Source organism: Bison bison, unplaced genomic scaffold (assembly GCF_000754665.1).
Source record: "Bison bison bison isolate TAMUID 2011002044 unplaced genomic scaffold, Bison_UMD1.0 scf7180017862269, whole genome shotgun sequence".
Classification (NCBI taxonomy): domain Eukaryota; kingdom Metazoa; phylum Chordata; class Mammalia; order Artiodactyla; family Bovidae; genus Bison; species Bison bison.
Genome location: NW_011492841.1, coordinates 58683 through 78763, shown reverse-complemented (window position 1 = coordinate 78763; position 20081 = coordinate 58683). Strand labels below are relative to the sequence as shown.

Sequence of the window (20081 nt, the reverse complement as noted above, 5' to 3'; positions counted from 1 at the left end):
AAAGCAGAGAGATTACTTTGCCAACAAAGGTCAGTCTTTTCCAATGAGTCAACTCTTCGCATCAGGTGGCCAGAGTACTGGAGTTTCAGCTTTAGCATCATTCCCTCCAAAGAAATCCCAGGGCTGATCTCCAGAATGGACTGGTTGGATCTCCTTGCAGTCCAAGGGACTCTCAAGAGTCTTCTCCAACACCACAGTTCAAAAGCATCAATTCTTCGGCGCTCAGCCTTCTTCACAGTCCAACTCTCACATCCATACATGACCACAGGAAAAACCATAGCCTTGACTAGACGAACCTTTGTTGGCAAAGTAATGTCTCTGCTTTTGAATATGCTATCTAGGTTGGTCATAACTTTTCTTCCAAATCTGTCTTCTTTTTACCCCACATTTCTTGAGGGTCACTTGGTCAGTATGTGGAAATGGAGTTAGATTTGTCTCACCTCAAAGCTCATGGCCTTTTCTTAACTCCTCACTGCTTTGCAATCAAAACAGCTCCTGTCTCCATTGATAGAACTGTATCTATCAGATGGAGGGATACCTAAGCTGGCTAGTTAAGAGTGTTTTCCCTTGAAAGGGCCTGAAAACACAATGGCAAATTCTTACTCCCTCTCTCTCATCTATAAGACAGGACCTCTCACCTAATGTGTTCTTTAAGTCAGATGACAGGACCTCTCACCTAATGTGTTCTTTAAGTCAGATCACAGTTTAATCTATTAACTAACAGCTGTTTTTGTTTATTTGTTTATTACTTCTTATTAGACTTTACAATGTGTTAGTTTCTGCTGCACAGCAAAGTCAATCAGCTGTATGTATACATATATCCTCTCTTTTTTAGATTTCTTTCCCATTTAGATCACCATAGAGCACTGAGTAAAGTTCCCTGTGCTGCACAGTAGGTTCTCATTAGTTATCTATTGTATACATAGTATCAATGGTGTATATATGTAGATCCCAGTCTCCCAATTCATCCCACCCACCCTCTTACCCCTTGGTATCCATGTTTGTTTTCTACGTCTGTCTCTATTTTTGCTTTGCAAATAAGATCATCTACACCATTTTTCTAGATTCCACATATATGTGTTAATGTATGATATTGATTTTTCTCTTTCTGACTTACTTCACTCTGTATGGCAGTTTCTAGGTCCATCCAAGTCTCTGCAGATGGCAGAATTTCATTCCTTTTTATAGCTGAGTAATATTCCATTGTATTGTATTATATGTATCACACCGTCTTTATTTGTTTATCTGTCGATGTACATTTAGGTTGCCTCCATATCATGGCTATTGCAAAAAGTGCTGCAGTCAACATTGGGGTGCATGTATCTTTTTGAATTATGGTTTTCTCCAAGTACGCGCCTAGGAGTGAGATTTCTGGGTCATATGGTAGTTCTAATTTTAGTTTTTAAAGGAATCTTCATGCTGTTCCCCATAGTGTCTGTACCAGTTTACATTCCCACCAACAGTGTAGGAGGGTTCCCTTTTCTCCACACCCTCTCCAGCATTTATTGTTTGTAGACTTTTTGATGATGGCCATTCTGACTAATGTGAGGTGATAGCTCATTAACAGCTGTCTTTTCCTCACATATTTCATGGCAGTTGGACTTGAAGCTTTCTAGATTTCTTAAGCAAACATTTCCCTACCCTCTCCTTCCTGTTACATATTGTTAATCTCATCTACTATTCAGTTACTATATTTTTAATTTTCTAATGAATATTTTCCTCTTATTATAAAAGCAATACCTTTTTGGTACAGAGGAAAAACAATGCTTAAAATATATATTACCAAAAAATCTCCAAAACCCATCACCTTAAATTAACCAATGTTAATTCTTGTTGTATACCCTTTAAGAAAAACTTTTCTGTAAAGCAATTATCCTTCAATAAAAAATAAATTAATTTTTTGAAAAAGAACAACTTTTTTACTTATATGTATGGGTGTGTGTAAGTTTGACAAAATAGATTACCTTGTATATATTTTTAAATCTTTTTTCCCTGACATCTTTTGTGAAGTGCATTTTGTTGAGTCATATATTTCTTGTTTTATTTGTTGGATTTTGATTAAAGAACAATTATCCAAAAATGGAATGACTTGTAAAGTGAGATAAAAAGATTTGCTAAAAAGTTTAAATTGAAGCTGGATAACAGTTTATTAGATATGGTTTATCAAAGGAAAGCTGAATGTCTAAAGTAAAGGATTCACCATGATCTCCATTGTCTAGCATTATGTCTGGCTTATAGTGGTGGTGGTTGTGGTTTAGTTGCTAAGTCATGTCTGACTCTTCCGACCCCATGGACTGTAGCCTGCCAGGCTCCTCTGTCTATGGGATTCTCCAGGCAAGAATACTATAGTGGGTTACCATTTCCTTCTCCAGGGGATCTTCCTGACCCAGGAATCAAACCTGGGTCTCCTGCATTGTAGGCAAATTCTTTACCAACTGAGCTACAAGTTATAGTAGATTACAGTAGATGCTCAATAAATATTTGTTGAAAGAAAGAAAGGAAACATGATTTTAAGGCCTGATCCAAACTTGGGACCTTGTGATTCCTAAAGCCTCCCCTCACCATCCTAGTCCTCTTAGCTTTCTCTCTTCTCTGGACTGTGGGAGCAATTTTATCATGAACCACTAATTTGAGAGGTCACGATTATGTATTATATTGTCTCTTATTGTTCCATAACTAACATGTTATTAGTATGTATGCTTATATGATGTGATGAAAGTGTCACTTTATCTTGTTGATCATCTGCCTCCAAATCCACAACCCCAGTCTAATCAAGAGAAAAACCTCAGAAAAATTCCAATAGAGGAACATCCTATAATATATTTGACCAGTAATCTTTAATAAAACTGTCAGGGTAACTAAAAACAAGGAAGGTCAGAGAACTGTGAATTTTGAATTGATAACTCATGTTTCTTTCTTTATTAATAGATTTTATTTCTTAAAACACTTTGAGATTTACAGAAAAACTGAGCAGATAGTACAAAAAGTTTCCATACACCCTGGCACCAGTTTCCCCTATTATTAACATAATAATATGGTATATTTGTTATAATTAATGAATAAATATTGATACATTGTCTATACTTGATTTGGAGTTCCTTAGTTTTACCTAATGCTCTTTTTCTGTTCCAGGATCCTGTCCAGGATACCACATTACAATTAGTTATCATGGCCTTATTATGTCTATATATATAGACACTTACATATGCACAAACTGTACGTATAATACAGAAGTGGAATTAAAAGGATGCATATGCAAATATTCATAATGATTATTACTACATCGTGGTTAGTAGATGTTTTTCTTTATACCTCATTTGTATCTTTTCAAGTTTTCTGCTGCTGCTGCTGCTGCTAAGTCGCTTCAGTCGTGTCCGACTCTGTATGACCCCATAGACGGCAGCCCACCTGGCTCCCCTGTCCCTGGGATTCTCCAGGCAAGAACACTGGAGTGGGTTGCCATTTCCTTCTCCAATGCATGAAAGTGAAAAGTGAAAGTGAAGTCACTCAGTCGTGTCCGACTCTTAGCGACCCCATGGACTGCAGCCTACCAGGCTCCTCCGTCCATGGGACTTTCCAGGGAAGAGTACTGGAGTGGGGTACCATTGTTTGTCTGCCTACAATGTGGAGACCTGGGTTCAGTCCCTGGGTTGGGAAGATCTCCTGGAGAAGGAAATGGCAACCCACTCCAGTATTCTTGCCGGAAAATCCCATGGACGGAGAAGCCATGGGGTCGCAGAGTCAGACACGACTGAGTGACTTGACTTACTTTTACTTCTGAAATTAGAAAACAAAAGGAATTTTTTTTTTTTTTTTAAGAATGCTACCACTAGGACAGCTCTCTTTTACAATGGAAGTGTGAACTTTTCTTGTTTTTGATGACCCTGACAGTTTTGAAGAGTACTAGTCACATATATTGTTAAGATGCTTCTCCATTGGAATTTGTCTGCTTTTTTCCTCCTGTTTACAGACTGGGGTATCAGTTTGGGGGAGGAAGATATCACATCTGCTAGTGGTAAAGGATCTGCCTGCCAATGCAGGAGACGCTAGGGACAGAGGTTCAATCTCTGGGTCGGGAAGATCTCCTAGAGAAGAAATGGCAACCCACTCCAGTATTCTTGCCTGGAAAATTCCATGGCCAGAGGAGCCTGGTGAACTACAGTCCAAGGGGCCATAAAGAGTTCGACATGACTGAGCACACAAGGGTACATACTAATGATATGATTTAAAGTCATTCATGTTGACCTTGGTCACCTGACTGAAATAATGCTTGTCCAATTTCTATACCGTAAAGTTACCACCCCCACCCTTTCCAAAATTGTTTTGGACAAAATTCCCTATGCACAGGCCATACTTAAGCAGTGAGGAGTTACACTTTCCCCTTTTAGGGTGGAATCCCTGCTGGTTCAGATGGTAAAGCATCTGCCTGCAATGCAGGAGACCTAGGTTTGATCACTGGGTTGGGAGGATCCCCTGGAGAAGGGAATGGCAACCTACTCCAGTATTCTTGCCTGGAGAATTCCACGGACAGAGGAGCCTGGTGGGCTACAGTTCATGGGGTTTTAAAGAGGCGGGCACAACTAAACGACTAACGCTTTCTTTCTACATAATTTATTTAGAATTCTGCATATGGGATTTTTTTTCCTCTCCCATGTATTAATTTGTTCAAATGTTTATTTATATATCAGTATAGTCTCTGGATATTTTTCTTATACTTTGATATTACATTCCAATACTACTTTATTTTATGGTTCAACTTATTCAGGCTTTGGCCATTGGGAGCTCTTTCATTTGCCTCTTATGTACCTTGACAGAGCCCCATCAATGTGTGTGTAGTTTTTTGAGCACTTTCTTACTTTCTGGCACTACAAGATACTTCAGTCTCATCCTGTGTATTTCCTGCCCCATTGGAGAAGCTGCATTTCTCCAAGAAGCCCTGGTTCCTTTCGCTGGAGAGTGGTATGAGAAACCAAGATCTGGGTGCTAGGTATCTTCCCTGCTACTGGGATATAATTTCTTTCAAGTTTCTTTTTCATTTGATGACTTTCTTGAATTTCCCGGCCTATCTGACCGGTTTTTCAAAAATGATGGTAAGAGGCAGAGTTCAGTTACAGTAGCAGGAAGAACTTTCAATTCATCACAGTTGATCACATGGAAGGGGCTGCCTTGGGGGAAAAGGACACCATCTCTTTAGGAAAATGCCACCAGAAGCTGAATGACTGACAATTTACAGAAGGTAGTACTGTACTGGGAGGATTATTGAGCTAGAAGACTCCATGTGTCTTTCCAGTTCTAAGATTCTGTGTTTCCAAGTGGCATTTAAAAAGATCTGTTTGAGTGTAATATTTCTTCTCACACAGCCCCCCCCCACCCCCAACCAATTGACAGTGAGACTGATGACTCATTTCTGTTCCCTCACAGTGTCTAACACACTACCTTTTTCATGGTAGATGCTTAATAAATGTTTTGCTGAAATGCATTGCATTAGATTGAATTGGGGCCTAGTTGGGTTTGGAAAGTGAGAGAGAGAAAGAATTCAAAGATCATATGTAGGTATGCATCTGATGATAAACATCCAGTTAACTTGGGAACATAGGGAAATTTTATCCAAGTGTCTAGTCACTTTCCTCCTGTGCTTCAGTTACACCAGTTACACCATGTTGCAATTATCTGTCCTGTTGGGACCATGTCTCATCCTTATTTATATTTTCAGAAATACCTTGCCTGGCACCATGCCTTCTCAAAATTCATTGAATTAAACTGGCTTTTCAGGTCTCTGGGAGAAACAATTTGAGTGTCTTGTACCTCCCTGGTTTCCTGTCCACTCTACTGTACTTTTTCTCTTTGTTTTTGTCTTTATCAGGTTTTTCCCATTGGATGTCTGAATCCCCAGGCCCCCTCCATCATGGCCAGCCGGGGTGGGGGCCGGGGTTGTGGCCGGGGCCAGTTGACCTTCAACGTGGAGGCTGTGGGCATTGGAAAGGGGGATGCTTTGCCCCCACCCACCCTACAGCCTTCTCCACTCTTCCCTGTGAGTGTCTGCCCACCTTTCCCAAGACTCCCTTATGCCCTTGACTGACTGTATGCTATCCTGGATTCCTCCTGGGTCATCAAAATCATCTTTATCTGGCCCCTCCCTGTCTCTGTACTTGCAACTTACATGGGATGTTTTCCAGACTAGAAGTGTCTGCCCTTACTTTTTATACTCTGCTTCCCCAGCTTCCAAAATTCTGTGTTGCTCCCAGCATTTGCCTTTGGTCCCCTGCTCAATGGGAGCATTGGATAGAAGTGTGGGGAGAGGAGAGGCCCTCCTAGATCCAACATTTTTTTCTCTGAACTGACCATTGCCTCTGCCTTCTTAGCCCTTGGAGTTCCGCCCAGTGCCTCTGCCCTCAGGAGAGGAAGGGGAATATGTCCTGGCCCTGAAGCAGGAGCTTCGAGGCGCCATGCGGCAGCTCCCCTACTTCATCCGGCCTGCTGTCCCCAAGAGAGGTTAGTTGAATGTTCTGAGTGCCTTTCGTGAGTAGTGCCCCGTACTTAGCACCACTGGGGCCCCACAGAGGTCAGAAGAGACACAGAAAGCTCACTGCCTAGCTGGGGAGATCATAGTAATTACCCCTGCATTTGAAATGCATTATGGTATCCATGGTTTGTTTTGAGTTTCACAATAGTCTTGGACAGTGAGAGCTTATGTATTAAGGTGCCCATTTTACAGATATAAATGGGGAGGTGTATTAAAAATTTTTAACAATCTGGATATTGCAGGCACTAACCAGTCAGAAGGAGTTGAGAAGGGTCTCTGAGAAGCCCTGCAAATTAAAATATTAGCCCTTTCGTTTGTGGCTCATGGAGAGGTCATGGAGCCAGGAGGGACTGGAGAAGGGGGCATACTTGGGAGGCCTGGGATAGTGGGTATTTACCAGTTGGTGTGGAAGTATAGTATTTCAGTGTATTGACAACTGGTACTTTCCTCCTAAAGCTCTAGAAGCTGAAGTTCAGACAGTTAAAAGACTTGCCCAAGTTACTCCCGTGAACAAGGAGTAGAGGGAAGACAGAAACCCTATTTTCTTGCTCTAGTATACTTTCCACTGTAACACACTCCCAGTCAATATAGCCATGCCTTAGGGTTAAGAGAGATAGCAAAAACATTGCAATTTGGGGTGGTGAAAAGACAGGTTAAAAGAGTATTGAAGGTCCTCACTGAAGCTGCCCTCCCTGGGCTCTGGGTTTGGGGTGAGGAAGACAATTTCTGAGTTTTGAGAGGGCTAGATCCTCAGGAAGAACCCGAGGATTCTGATAGGATAAAACTTTGACCCTTGACCTCTGATCCCTCAGATGTGGAACGTTACTCAGACAAATATCAGATGTCAGGGCCGATTGACAATGCCATCGATTGGAACCCTGGTAGGTGATGGGCCCTTACATTGACTTCTTTTCTTTCAAATGCTTGAGCTGCCTCAAGCCACCACCCTATCCACCCTCCTCTGTCCCCAACCTCCACCCTATTCAGAAGGCTTAGATGTGCTCCAGCATACTCACAAGCTCTATCTAAAAACCTGGTAAATGTCCCCTACTCCTCTGGAGGTATCCAAACCACAGTTCTGTTCCAAGCAACTTTGACCCTTACCCTGATCCTTGAAGTGAAGTGAAGTGAAGTCACTCAGTCGTGTCCGACTCTTTGTGACCTCGTGGACTGTAGCCCACCAGGCTCCTCTGTCCATGGGATTCACCAGGCAAGAATACTGGAGTGGGTTGCTATTTCCTTCTCCAGGGGATCTTCCCAGCCCAGGGATCGAACCCATGTCTCTCACATTGCAGGCAGATGCTTTAACCTCTGAGCCACCAGGGAAATCCTGATCCTTATCTCTCCTTTAAAAGAGTTACCATTCTTAGGAGACCCCAGGCAGAGTCTGGCTGATTTTTACATTCCCGCTGTTTCTAGATTGGCGACGTCTGCCCCGGGAGCTAAGGATCCGAGTGCGGAAGCTACAGAAGGAACGTGAGTGTATCTGGGAAAAGGAGGGAAAGTAGAGATTTCCTTCATCAACTGGAGGGCCAAGGCTGCTGGTGGTGTTGCCTGCTCTCCCGATGCCTACCTACCCCATCTACCCAGTATGGCTGCTGGGTGCCCTGGTGGCCACGGGAGGGCAGCAAAGTGACATGGTCTATGCAAGAGGGTGACAGCTAAGAAGGAAGTTTGCTCTCTCATGGTTCACCTTGTGATCTTCTCACCAGGGACCACCATTATACTCCCCAAGAGACCCCCTAAGACCACAGAAGATAAGGAGGAAACAATACAGAAACTAGAGGTAAGGAAGAAATGTGAATAGAGCCCATCTGGGCCCCAGATTCATTCCTCTGCTTTGGCCCATGGGTGCCTCAGTTCTCCCCATTCTGTGAGCTTAGTCTGGTTTCTCTTCCTGTTCATGCTCACATAAGACTCTGGAGAAGAAGGAGGAAGAAGTGACTTCAGAGGAAGATGAGGAGAAAGAAGAAGAAGAAGAGAAGGAAGAGGAAGAAGAAGAGGAGTATGATGAAGAGGAACATGAAGAGGTAAAGGGAACCACCTTTCATTCTCAGACCCCCGTCCTTTCCACTCATAAGCTCTAGGGATCTCAACTCTGTCCACCAGGGATGTTCTCTTCAGAGGGTTGGAGGGCCAAAGGAGATACTGCCCACAAAAGATAGTACCCTCCGCTTTATCTGTCCTTAAGTGAAAGTGAAGTCTCTTAGTCGTGTCCGACTCTTTGCAAGACCCTGTGGGCTGTAGTCCGCCAGGCTTCTCCATCCATGGGATTCTCCAGTCAAGAATACTGGAGTGGGTTGTCATTTCCTTCTCCAGAGGATCTTCCCAACCCAGGGGTCGAACCTGGGTCTCCTGCATTGCAGGAAGATGCTTTATCCTCTGAGCCACCTTAGGCTCTTCTTAAGAGTGAACTACAGCTTGCAGGGACCTCCCAAGCCTGGAGTGCTGTGATTGGGAGGGGAGGAGACTGGTACCTAGGGAGAAAGGAGAATGCTGAAAGCATGCCTGACCTAACCTTTCTTCCTCCCTTCCTTTTTTTCTGTTTCAGGAAACTGATTACATCATGTCATATTTTGACAATGGGGAGGACTTTGGGGGTGACAGTGATGACAATATGGATGAGGCTATATACTGAAGACCGGAGAAGGCAATGGCACCCCACTCCAGTACTCTTGCCTGGAAAATCCCATGGATGGAGGAGCCTGGAAGGCTGCAGTCCATGGGGTCGCTGAGGGTCGGATACCACTGAGCAACTTCACTTTCACTTTTCACTTTCATGCATTGGAGAAGGAAATGGCAACCCACTCCAGTGTTCTTGCCTGGAGAATCCCAGGGACAGGGGAGCCTAGTGGGCTGCCATCTACGGGGTCGCACAGAGTCGGACACGACTGAAGTGACTTAGCAGCAGCATATACTGAAGACAGACTCTAAACAATACCCTGGACCTTCATATCTTTCTTGATTTAGTACACAGAGACTAACTGTCTCCTATTATTTGGTTTTGTGGACAAGCAAATCCTTTGCTTAGAATCCAGCCAACCTGTTTGGTCCCTGGAGACAGAAATGGAGAGTGACAGTAGATAGCTCTCTTTTCTGCCCTTACCCTCCCTCTCTCCTGTGGTGTGGTATCTCCTCTGATATCTTGGGGAAAAGGGCAAAGGACCAGTGTCTCAGTTGTATGAAAGGAAAAAAAGAGGGTCAAAACAAGGACTGGAGTTGTTAGAGCTGAGATAGCTGTATACATGCCCCTAACTATTTTTTATAGTTCTTTCTGGGTGTGAGCAGTTAAGAGGAATAAGGGCAGTTTTACAGTTTCAATAAAATGTTTTTATCTGTCTCTCTGTCTAGGGTGAGGCCTAGTTAGGAGAGGGCTGGAGGAATGAAGGGGATGCCTAGTAAACCTTTGTTCTCTCCTTACCTGTTGAGAGTCCAGTGTAACACACTGGGCATTACAGCCTTCCTGTTCTTTGCCCCTTCCCTCCTACCCCCATGGTGGGACAGCTACTCCCAAACTAGCTCTGCCAAGGAACATTCGGAACTCATCTGCAGGGCTACACAGAGTGAGCTGTAAACAGCCCATGCCCTGAAGACCAGCTGGCTTCTGAGCTTCTGGTCCTCAGGCAATGGGGACGTGATTGTCTCTGTTCACATGTGTTCATGGGACATAGGCTCTCACGTTCCCACACTTGACCTTGATCTTGTCCTTGTTTACAAGGAATGATTACAGCTATTTTTGTGGAGTCAAGATAACCAGGTGTGGAGAGGGAGGAGGTGCTGATTGTTCTTTAGCACACTCACTCACCCTCTTCCAGACCCTGGGAACCCCACTTTGAAGGGTGTGTTGTGAAGAGGGAGCCTACTGAATATCTTATTCTCCACTTGCAGAAGCTGCTGTGTGGCTGAGTTGCAGTTTCTCTTCTGTGGAATTTAGTTAGCCTTTCTCTCACTCCCTTGGTGTGGAGGGGGATGGGGTAGGCAGTACTGCTTTACAGGAAGTAAGGAGGGTGCGGAGAAAGGGAGTGACTTAGGGACACTCTGCTCTAGGAGGTGCTTTCTCGCCCACACAGTCCTCCCGTTGGGTGAGGTCACTTCCCTAGGCTCTGATTGGCTTCTGAGGAAGCCTTAGACGTACTGATTGGTTCCAGCCACTTGACATGCAACAGTCACGGGCAAGCTGCGTGTCCAGAATAGGGACTGGATAAGGAAACAGGCACAGAGAGCTGTGGATGCTGTCATAGCGACCTTACTAAACATTTGAAAGCCATAAAGATGGGAGGCGGGAGAAACTTCAAGAAAGTCCCCAGCCATATTTAGGCAGGCAGATTGAATTCCCTGCGGCATCAAGTGATAGAGACTGGCAATCTGCTGTTAGATATTTTTGACCCCATTGTGAAGAAGGAACAGGGGCTGTGACTCCATTGAGGGAAAGCTCCTTAAAAGCCAGGTTTGGATGTGGTAGTATTAGGTAGTAAATGTGATAAGAAGAAGCAGCCACAAGAACAGAGAAGGAAGCTGAAATAGAAACAGAACATTCCAGAGTTATTGAGCAATTTGTGATGATTGATGTGCTTCCTTTTCTAGTTCTCTGAGGTATTGTGTGAGTGTGTTGGAGGGAGGGGCCAAGGGACCTGTCTCAGGGGTTTTCCATAGACATACACCATGATTGTGGCTAGGAAGAAATCAGCAAGAAACAAAAATAAAAGACCCTGAAAAAAATCTTCTTTTGCCTAACTCACTTGCATATACACACACACCAGACCTTATCTGGTTAACTAGATCTGTGTCTATGTAGGGGGCACAGCTGGCCTCCTAAATCCCACCTAATGCCAGCATGTGTACTTAAAAAAGAGTGGGAACAAAGAAGAATTCTAGATGAGAGACTGAACACACACCTCCGTCTGCCTCTTTACACGTACATCCTTTTCCCATGAAATAGGGGAAAGGATAAAGGTTAGAGTGGCCTCTGGGGAATCTGTCGTACTGCTTCAAAGACCAAGAGTCAAGAGAGATCAGTCCATTCTTGGACTCTTTCATATCTGGCCTGCTGTCCTTCCTGGCAGGTGACCTTGCTGAACAAAGCCAGAGACAAGGGACCCAGCAGCTTCCCCAGATTCCGGAATGGTTCCAGGAATGAGCTAAACTGTTTCCATTGACCTTTCCCCTACTTTCCATAGGCTCTGTTGGGCAGGCTGAAGCTGAAGCCTAAGGCTCAGTTCATGGCATGGGGGGCTGCTAGTCCTCTGGAGGATCATCTGAAAGGGCTGAGGTCAAGACATTGCTTACAAACACTTAGAGAGACCCCACACTGTTCTTGCTCAGCCCTGTATTATGTATTTGCTTGTGTTGAACAGATTATTCCCATGCCCATGACGTAGGCCGCAGGCAGGGTAGATTCTTGGGCAAGAATCGTATCCTTCCCCACCCTATGTGCCATAGCCTATTGTTCCCCTCCCACCTTGGGCTGGAAGCTTGAGATCGGGGTCTGCAGGTTTAGGCTCAGGGACTCAGGTGATTTGAAGGAGTGCTGAATGGGAGATGCAACATGCAGTTTAGAAGATAGGGAGTGGAAACTGAAGAAAATTAGAGGCTCAAATATTGGATGCCCAGAACACCCATGATTTGGTGAGAAAAAGACACATATTTTCCTCAATTCATTTTTTAAAGACTTTTTTTTAATATGGACCATTTTTTAAAAGTCTGTATTGAATTTGTTACAATATAGCTTCTGTTTTATTTTTTGGCCACCAGGCATCTGAGATCTTAGCTCCCCGACCAGGGATCAAGCCCAGCAGCCACCCCCACAATGGAAGAAATCTTAACCACTGGCCCGCCAGGGAAGTCCCCTCAATTCATTTTTATTGCTGTTGAACTTTGAAAGGAAGGAAGGGTGGCTTGTAGGCGTAGGCTAGTTTAAGAACTAAGCCAAGGGGGAAAGCTGCCATTTCAACTGGGCAAAGCACTGATTTGTGGTCCTAGTTTCTCCATTTCATAGCTTTGTGCCCTTGGGGAAGTCATATCCAGTCTATGAGTCTCAAATTCTTCATGTATGAAGCAGAATTTAGACATCCACAAGGAATCTTTCAAGTCGTTGTTGATCCACTGCAAGAATCCACATAAATGTTCCTGAGAACAAAGGTGAAGATGTGTCCAACTTTTGCTGAACTCATTCCATCCGCTGGGTTTCCCCACCTCATTTTCAGCTGGACATGCTAAAGATACCTCAGGCATCTAGCAGTCCTTTCTACGAAACTGCTTCAGCCCAAATAGCCAGAGGATCAGCAATTCCATTAACTAGCAAGGAAGAAGAGTTCAAGGTCACAACCAGCAAGCCAGGACTCAAGGAGACTCCTAGGGAATTTCTGACTGAGGAAGGGGCCTATGGGGCAGGTCTCCTCTATCCCCTTCACGTAGTATGTCTGGCCAGAGGATAAAGAGGAGAAATGAGCTAAACAGAAATAACTCGTTTAGCTAATCCTGACAGAACAGTGGTGATCTCTTCTTCACTGACCTTTCCCCTACTGAGACTTACTTTTTCCCCAAGATCATTTGGGACTAGAAAGCTGGAAATAAGAAGTTCTAGTTTCTTAGAATCACCTCAAAAAGGACTTTGCCTTATCCCCAATAGGACTTAATTTGCCGTTTTGTATTCTGGAGGGAAAGGAGGTTCCCTCTGCAACTCTAATGGGAGTCAGTGGAAAGAGAGTGATCCAATCCTAACTGTAGGACCTGAGAGGCTAAGTGTGAGCAGCCTAGGCACCAAGACTTTTGGGAAAGGAATCCAGGGATTCCTCAACCCAGTCCTGACCAATGCAGGGGGTGGTGTGCCCCAGTGACCTCTGACTCTGGGACTGTTGTCCATTCTCAAACTTCTCCTCCTCCTGGGATTCTCAGTTGTGGACTAGGGGTTCCCAAAACTTGGACCCCTGCCTCTCCTTGAATCTTCTCCACCCTGTAATTCCTTTTCCCTTAGTATAAAATGGACAAGGAAAAATATCCAAATTGTGTCTCTAACATCTCTGTTACACTCAGGGTAGCATTAATAGTGGACTTCCTTGGTGGCTCCGAAGTACCGAATCTGACTGCTAACACAGGAGACATGAGTTCAATCCCTGGGTCTAGAAGATCCCCTGGAGAAGGAAATGGCAAGCCACTCCAGTGTTCTTACATGGGAAATCCCATGGACAGAGGAGCCTAGCGGGCTACAGTCTATGGGTTTGCAAAGAGCTGGACATGACTTAACGACTAAACCACAACAACAACAACGGCATTAATAGTGCTAGAATAGGAGGGAGGTTAGACCTGTCTTTGCCACCAAAGGAGTGGAGGAAACAAACTAAGCTGAGTCAGGGACACAGATCTGGGATATTTCCTGTCTTGGAGAGAATAGATGACATCCCGTGTGGACGGGGAAAGGAGTCCTAGTGCTCATCCTCCTTATATTCTTCTATGGCCAGAGAAACAGCCATTCTGGAGAGAAATTCCTACCTCTAAGGAGGTCAAGGTAACTCTTTGCCTCATTTTTTCTTGGGCAAGGGTGGTAAGAGGATGTGAAACAAAGATGAGCTCAGTGAGAGAAAGGACAAATGCTGACCAGTCCTTTTCTCAGCCCTCCACTTCCTGTCTGCAAGCCTCTTCCTTGGCCCCTGGACAATGTTTCCTGTCTGACCATACTTGGCTGGTCTTGGCCCCTCAGCTCTCCCATGCTTGGCCCCTGTTTTGACACTAGGTTTTCACCCTGAGCCACCACTCTACACCTGTCCAGAGCTATCAGGGATGTCTACAAACTTCTCAGGAGCTGGGCTGGGCTAGGTCAGGAGGGGTGGCTAAGAGCCAGAAAGCAACTTATCCCTCCAACTCATTGTCTTTCAGATCCCTTTCCTTTTCTGACTCTCTAACCACGTCTTTCTTTCCATGTCTCTTTTTGCCTCTTGTCTTTAGCATCGTGCTACTGAAATTAGTTTACCAATGGGTGATATGGTGAATATACTTGGAGCCTCAGACTACACATGGCACATCTTCCAGAATGTCAATTTTACTTTTAAGATTTGGTGGGGGAAGATACACTATTCTTATACTAAAACTACACAAATATATTATGCCGTATAAATCAAAACTTGTAGTTTTTAAACATAAAACAGATACTTCAAAGACATTTCTGGCTTGGGACAGGTTACTTTGGATGGTTCTGGAACCCTGGGGGCAGGGGGGAAATTCAGTCTCTGTAATCTTAGGGGTCCTTCAGAGGAAATACTAGAGAAGCCCTACTTAGACCAGAGGTAACAACCTAAGACAAACCTTAACACCAGACGAGGGTATAAAGAAGTGAAGCAGGTGAGTGGAATGCAATAGGGGATGGCAAGAACTGGTAAATATGAGTCTGCCTAACTTTTTTAGCTCTAGCGGGTTGATGCCATCAAGGAATGTGGTCTCAGTGTTACCAAAGATGGTTACTTTTTAGGGGGAGCCAGACAGTAGATTTTACTGACATCTGATTGTTTAATGTTTTTGCTGTACTTAGTTGCTCAGTTGTGTCCCATCTCTTTGTGACCCCTTGAACTGTAGCCCGCCAGGCTCCTCTGTCCATGGGGATTCTCCAGGCAAGAATACTGGAGTGGGTTGCCATGCCCTCCTCCAGGGTGTTTAATGTTTACAACTAATTCAAATATTGATATTTAAGAAGAAACTGAAGAAATGTCTAAATGCTTGCAAGCTGATTCCACCCATGGGCCCATGGTTTGCTGCCTCTGACCTCTACCAACATTTCTCCTACTTTCCAAAGGTATGTGTGGCCCAAACTTGGCCTTCCAAGACCTCCAATTCTGTTCCCAAGAGCTGGGGGCAGTATGGTTCATGAGGCTGCAGGAGAGAATGGAGCTCTCCTACAGGACAGCTCGGGAAGTAGAACTAAAGAGAAGCCTTTGGGTACCCAGTGGCAGGCAACATTTTCTCCAGCAAAAGCAAAGGAGCCTTTGGTTACCACCCAACCACCTTTCCCCTGATCTTCAGGGATATGGAGCTAAAAACATATTGGGATCTGAAACAGAAATCAAAGATTCCTCAGAGCTGGAAGATGAAAGATGAAACAGAAACGGGAGAACAGGAGACGAAGGAAGGAAGGAAACTGTGAGCCTGGATAGGCGAAGGAGGAAGTTGGAATATAGACAGGTGGGCTAGAGAGGGAGGGGTCTAGCCACAGAACCATACAAGGGAAACACAGTTCTCACAGTCCTGAACCCCACCTCTCCTCCTAGCAACTGAAATCCTTCCTCTGTCCATCTATCCAAGAGGTTAAAAATATCTGAGCTGGGTACCCAGCCAGACATTTCCAAGAACTTGTTTACTGACTGTTTGATTGACTTGGAGAGGTGGTGAGCAGCTCCATCACTCAACAAGGAATAAGAATGGACCCTGAGTGACATCTCAGGGCTCAAAGCTTGTGGGTTTCACAGTTACATCCCCATGTTCTGCCTCTCCTCTTCCTCCTCCCATCACTCTATTACCTGAAGATGACCAACCAATTGGTAGTCAGAAAAACCCCAGCCTTCAGAGCCTGTCCATTCTTTTCTCCTTACATAACAGGCTCCCTAGGGGACACAGCAGGGTCACACCAAGGGAAGTGTCAAGACAAGACAGGAATAGCCTAAATTGGCTAAATTGGGCTTCATCAGTGGAGCTCACCTCCACTGGTTTTTGTGCTACTCAGTCATGCATTTACCTTAGGGAAATAAATCAAATGAAATGCAATACCTTCAAATGAGGAGTCTTGAGAGTTCTTTGTAGTGTCACACTGTATATCCATCACTCTCTGTTTCTCAGTTTATCACTTCAAATGGTGGGAATCTTTCCCCTGAAATTGTGTACTGAAAAGTTTGTTGTTGTTTAGTTACTGAGTCGTTTCCGACTCTGGCAACCCCACAGTACTGAAAAGTTGAGAGCTCAATTAACTTATTTCCAGAAGGTGGAGTAACAGAGTTACTCCAGAGGCCTGTGAAGCACGCAGGAGTACGAAAGAACTATACCATGGGGCAGGGCTGTGCAGAGGGCCTGTCCTGGCCCGGTGGTCGGGAGTCCCAGTAATGGGCCACCTTTCTCCCACCACAGAATTAACTAAGGTGGAGTCAGCTTCTGTACCCCGACCTCTTCTCAGACTCCTTTGTTCCCCCAACACAGGAAGGGAATTCAGAGGAACAGAGAGAATGGTTATTTATGACAGGTCAGAGGAAGACAGTTCTGGGGACATGCCTGGGACTGAGCTAATCAAGGTGGTGGTGGTGAATATGCCTTCGCGATATCTTAGAAAATGAGCACTTGTTTCCAGACTTTCCTGGTAGTACAGTGGATAGGAATCCACCTGCCAATGCAGGGGACACAGGTTTGATCTCTGGTGCAGGAAGATTCCACATCTTCCTTAGGGCAACTAAGCCTGTTTGCCACAACCACTGAACCCTAACTCTAGAGCCCACAAGCTGAAACTATGGAAGCCCGTGCGCCTAAAGTTCATGCTCTGCAACAAGAAGCCACCACAATGAGAAGCCCGGCACCAGAGCTAGAGAGTAGGTCCTGCTCTCGGCAATTAGAGAAAGTCCATGGGAAGAATGAAGACCCAGCACAGCCAAAAATAAATAAATATTTAAAATTTTAAAAAAGCACTTGTTTGCCATTGTTGAAACACTTCCCATAGGTTTTTAAAATCCTTACAGCAATCTTCTAAGGTAGGTACTGTTATTCTTTTCCATTTTACAGATAAACTGTAGCACAGGTTAAACAAATTGCAAGGTCATACAGTCTGTTAAGTCTTGGAAGTAGGATTTGAATTTAGATAGCTTGACTCCAGGGTACATGTGCTTAATTACCACACTATACTATTTCTCCTTAATAGTATAAGAAGGCTGATCTTGAACTTCTTCTAGGCTATAGACTCACCTATTGGGCCAGGACCACAGCCCTGGATCTGTAGATATCTCTGAGAGGGAGTTTTTCAGCTTAGGAAATGGAAGTGGATATAGAGACAGAATAGAGACTGGGAGAAAAGTTGCTTTGTTTTTTTTTCACTCTAGAACTACTGAGTTCAGGACGCTTGAGACAAGGGCTGGGCCACTGGAGGGTCGGCAAAACATTTTCCTTATCCATCTTACGAATTCTGTCACCTAGAGATAGTCCATGGAAGGAATTCTAGGAAAAGGTCTATATAGTAGTGGAAAAACTGGGCAAAAGTCACTTCTTCAGCCCACCTCATAACCTTTAGCTCTTTTTTTTTTTTTTTATTGACCAGGTGCTTGGTCAGATCTTCTCCATACTTTCCCTCCCAAATTATATCTTTGTTTTTTCCAGTCTGTTCAGAGTTATCAAGATGGTCCAGGATCCTGATTGTAGAAGTATCAGTTCTTTTCTTACTAATTTTACTTTCTCTAGCTATTTTCTCTCTTTAGATAGTTTTCTTTCTGTCTTCTTTTAAAGCTTCCTATACCAGATTAGACCTGATGAATAAATGATACTAAGAACTGGATCTCCTTTAATGGGTATATGTGTAGGTTATAGTTCCTTAAAAATTAATAGACATATGAGAAGAGTATGGGAAAGGAAGACCCAAAATATCCACCCACTTAAATGGAGAAATAGCTGGCTAGGACCCAAGGATGACTACTTAAGTGAGCCCATAGGCAGATATCCTGAGGTGAGGTAGGAGTTGTGTATCAAAGTCAAAAGGAAGTCCAGTAGAGACTTTTGTGCTTTAAGGGAGGGATGTATTTCCTCTGGGTGAACAGCTATAGCTGCTTCCTTCCTTCCTCAGATTTTTCTGTGCCAGTCACTAGTCACATGGAGCTAACTAAATTTAAAACAAACAAAAATAAAAATTCAGTTTGTCAGTAAAAGCAGCCACACATTTCAGAGCTCACTTGTCATGTGTGAATAATGCCTACTGTATTAGTACAAATGTACCACCTTTCCATCATTATAGAAGTTCTGTTGGACTGTGTTGGATTTGAGCTATTATGCTATCAGGAGGGGATACATATGTTCTGGCCCTTCAAGGCTCAAGTCTCTATCAGACCTTGGCTGTAAGTTATCTACCCTCTCCATCCCCTTCTTGTATCACACTCCAGTAGCCCGGCTGTGTACACAAACAACCAGAGTTGTGTGCTCCACGGTCTCCCCTTCTTTTTGTCCTGCCCTCTGGCCAGCTCTTGTCGTTGCCCCACCCCTCCAGTCCCTGGAAAACAAGCTCCAGAAAAACTTTTCCATCAACTTTGACCTGGTTTCAAATCTGGTCACAGATTTGAAAGAGGGAGGAGGCCCTAAATTCGTGAACAGGTAAGAAATGGAGGAGGCAAAGGTGAGAGTGAAGGTGACAGTCACCATGGCAACAGAGCTAGAACCTGTTGCCTTGATAAAGAAAAAACAGGAGGCGCAAAAGAACTACTGAGAATGAAAGCTAGACACAAAGACTGAACTGGAAAAGAATCTTTTCAATCCCACTTTCTATTCAATTTACATTGATTTTATGAACCCTGTTGGCTCAGATAGTAAAGAATCTGCCTGCAATGCAGAGCCCAGGTTTGATCCCTGGGTCAGGAAGGGATACCCACTCCAATATTCTTGCCTGGAGAATTCCAGACAGAGGACCCTGGTGGGCTACAGCCCATGGGGTCGTAAGAGTCAGACACAACTGAACTAACACTTTCATTTTTAATTAACTTTTAGGAGTCTGAAGTTGGGAATTACTATGTGGAGATCCACAGAAAAGCCAACCCCCCTCTCCTAATAAAGGCTAAGACTAGATTTGTCTGCAGAAGTTTAAATGTAACAGAAATCAGAAAGTATGTTAACCTCTGCCATCTCGGGGTTTATCACTGTAAGTCACTCCTTTAGGAATAATTTCAATTAGAGGTGGAGTTGTGGTATCAATCTGTTATTACTCTACAAAGAAGTAACAGGAACTGTAAAGCATACCCTAAAGAGGAAGGTGGATTTGAATGTTCAGCAAACATTTACTGAGTTATGATCATGTGCTTGGATAGGAATTGTTCTAGGAGCTGCAGAGATTAAAAAAAAATGGTAGCTGTCTTCAAAAAACTTGATATTTATAATTGTAAAAATTTTTTAGTCCTGTATTATGTCTTCCTACATATAAACCACATTTTTACTTCCAAGAAACTATGATGAAATCAAAATAAGAAATAAAAGTACCATAACACTTTCCTCCCAAATGCCCTTACAAAATTCATTTCTCTGTATTTCAGGAGCTCATTAAACAAACAAACAAAAAAAGCTTTATATACTCCAAAGTTGAAATTTAGTAATGATTAACTAAAGATGTAGAAAACTAGGTCAGACCACCAGAAGACCCCAGAATTGGACAAAAGACAGCGTAGCTCAAATTCCTTCCCTCCTCACCCTCCGAACCCCCATTCTGACTACAGTCTTTAGGATCAATAAGAAATGGTTTCTCTATAGGGTTTTCAACAATCTGAATTGTGAAGTAAGGGGGAAAGCTCCTTTAGGCACATTTTCTTTCTAATAACTTCAATTTATCTTACAGACAAGAAGAGAAACA

General features: G+C 43.9%; 1 protein-coding gene across 3 annotated transcripts in view; it reads left to right on the top strand.

The window, feature by feature from the left end:
- POLR3GL (polymerase (RNA) III (DNA directed) polypeptide G (32kD)-like) overlaps positions 1–11242 on the top strand; it is a 14877-nt gene extending 3635 nt beyond the window's left edge. The window contains exons 2-9 of one of the 3 annotated variants that reach the window (XM_010832777.1): positions 3133–3216; positions 5864–6031; positions 6363–6492; positions 7336–7404; positions 7943–7999; positions 8236–8309; positions 8440–8553; positions 9075–11242. In XM_010832777.1, the coding sequence (XP_010831079.1) occupies positions 5906–6031; positions 6363–6492; positions 7336–7404; positions 7943–7999; positions 8236–8309; positions 8440–8553; positions 9075–9161 (657 nt within the window). In that variant the 5' untranslated portion in view covers positions 3133–3216; positions 5864–5905 and the 3' untranslated portion in view covers positions 9162–11242. Of the gene's footprint in view, positions 1–3132; positions 3289–5863; positions 6032–6362; positions 6493–7335; positions 7405–7942; positions 8000–8235; positions 8310–8439; positions 8554–9074 lie in introns of all 3 variants that reach the window. The other 2 variants (XM_010832775.1, XM_010832776.1) reach the window with 2 other exon arrangements.
- Positions 11243–20081: the final 8839 nt, after the last annotated feature.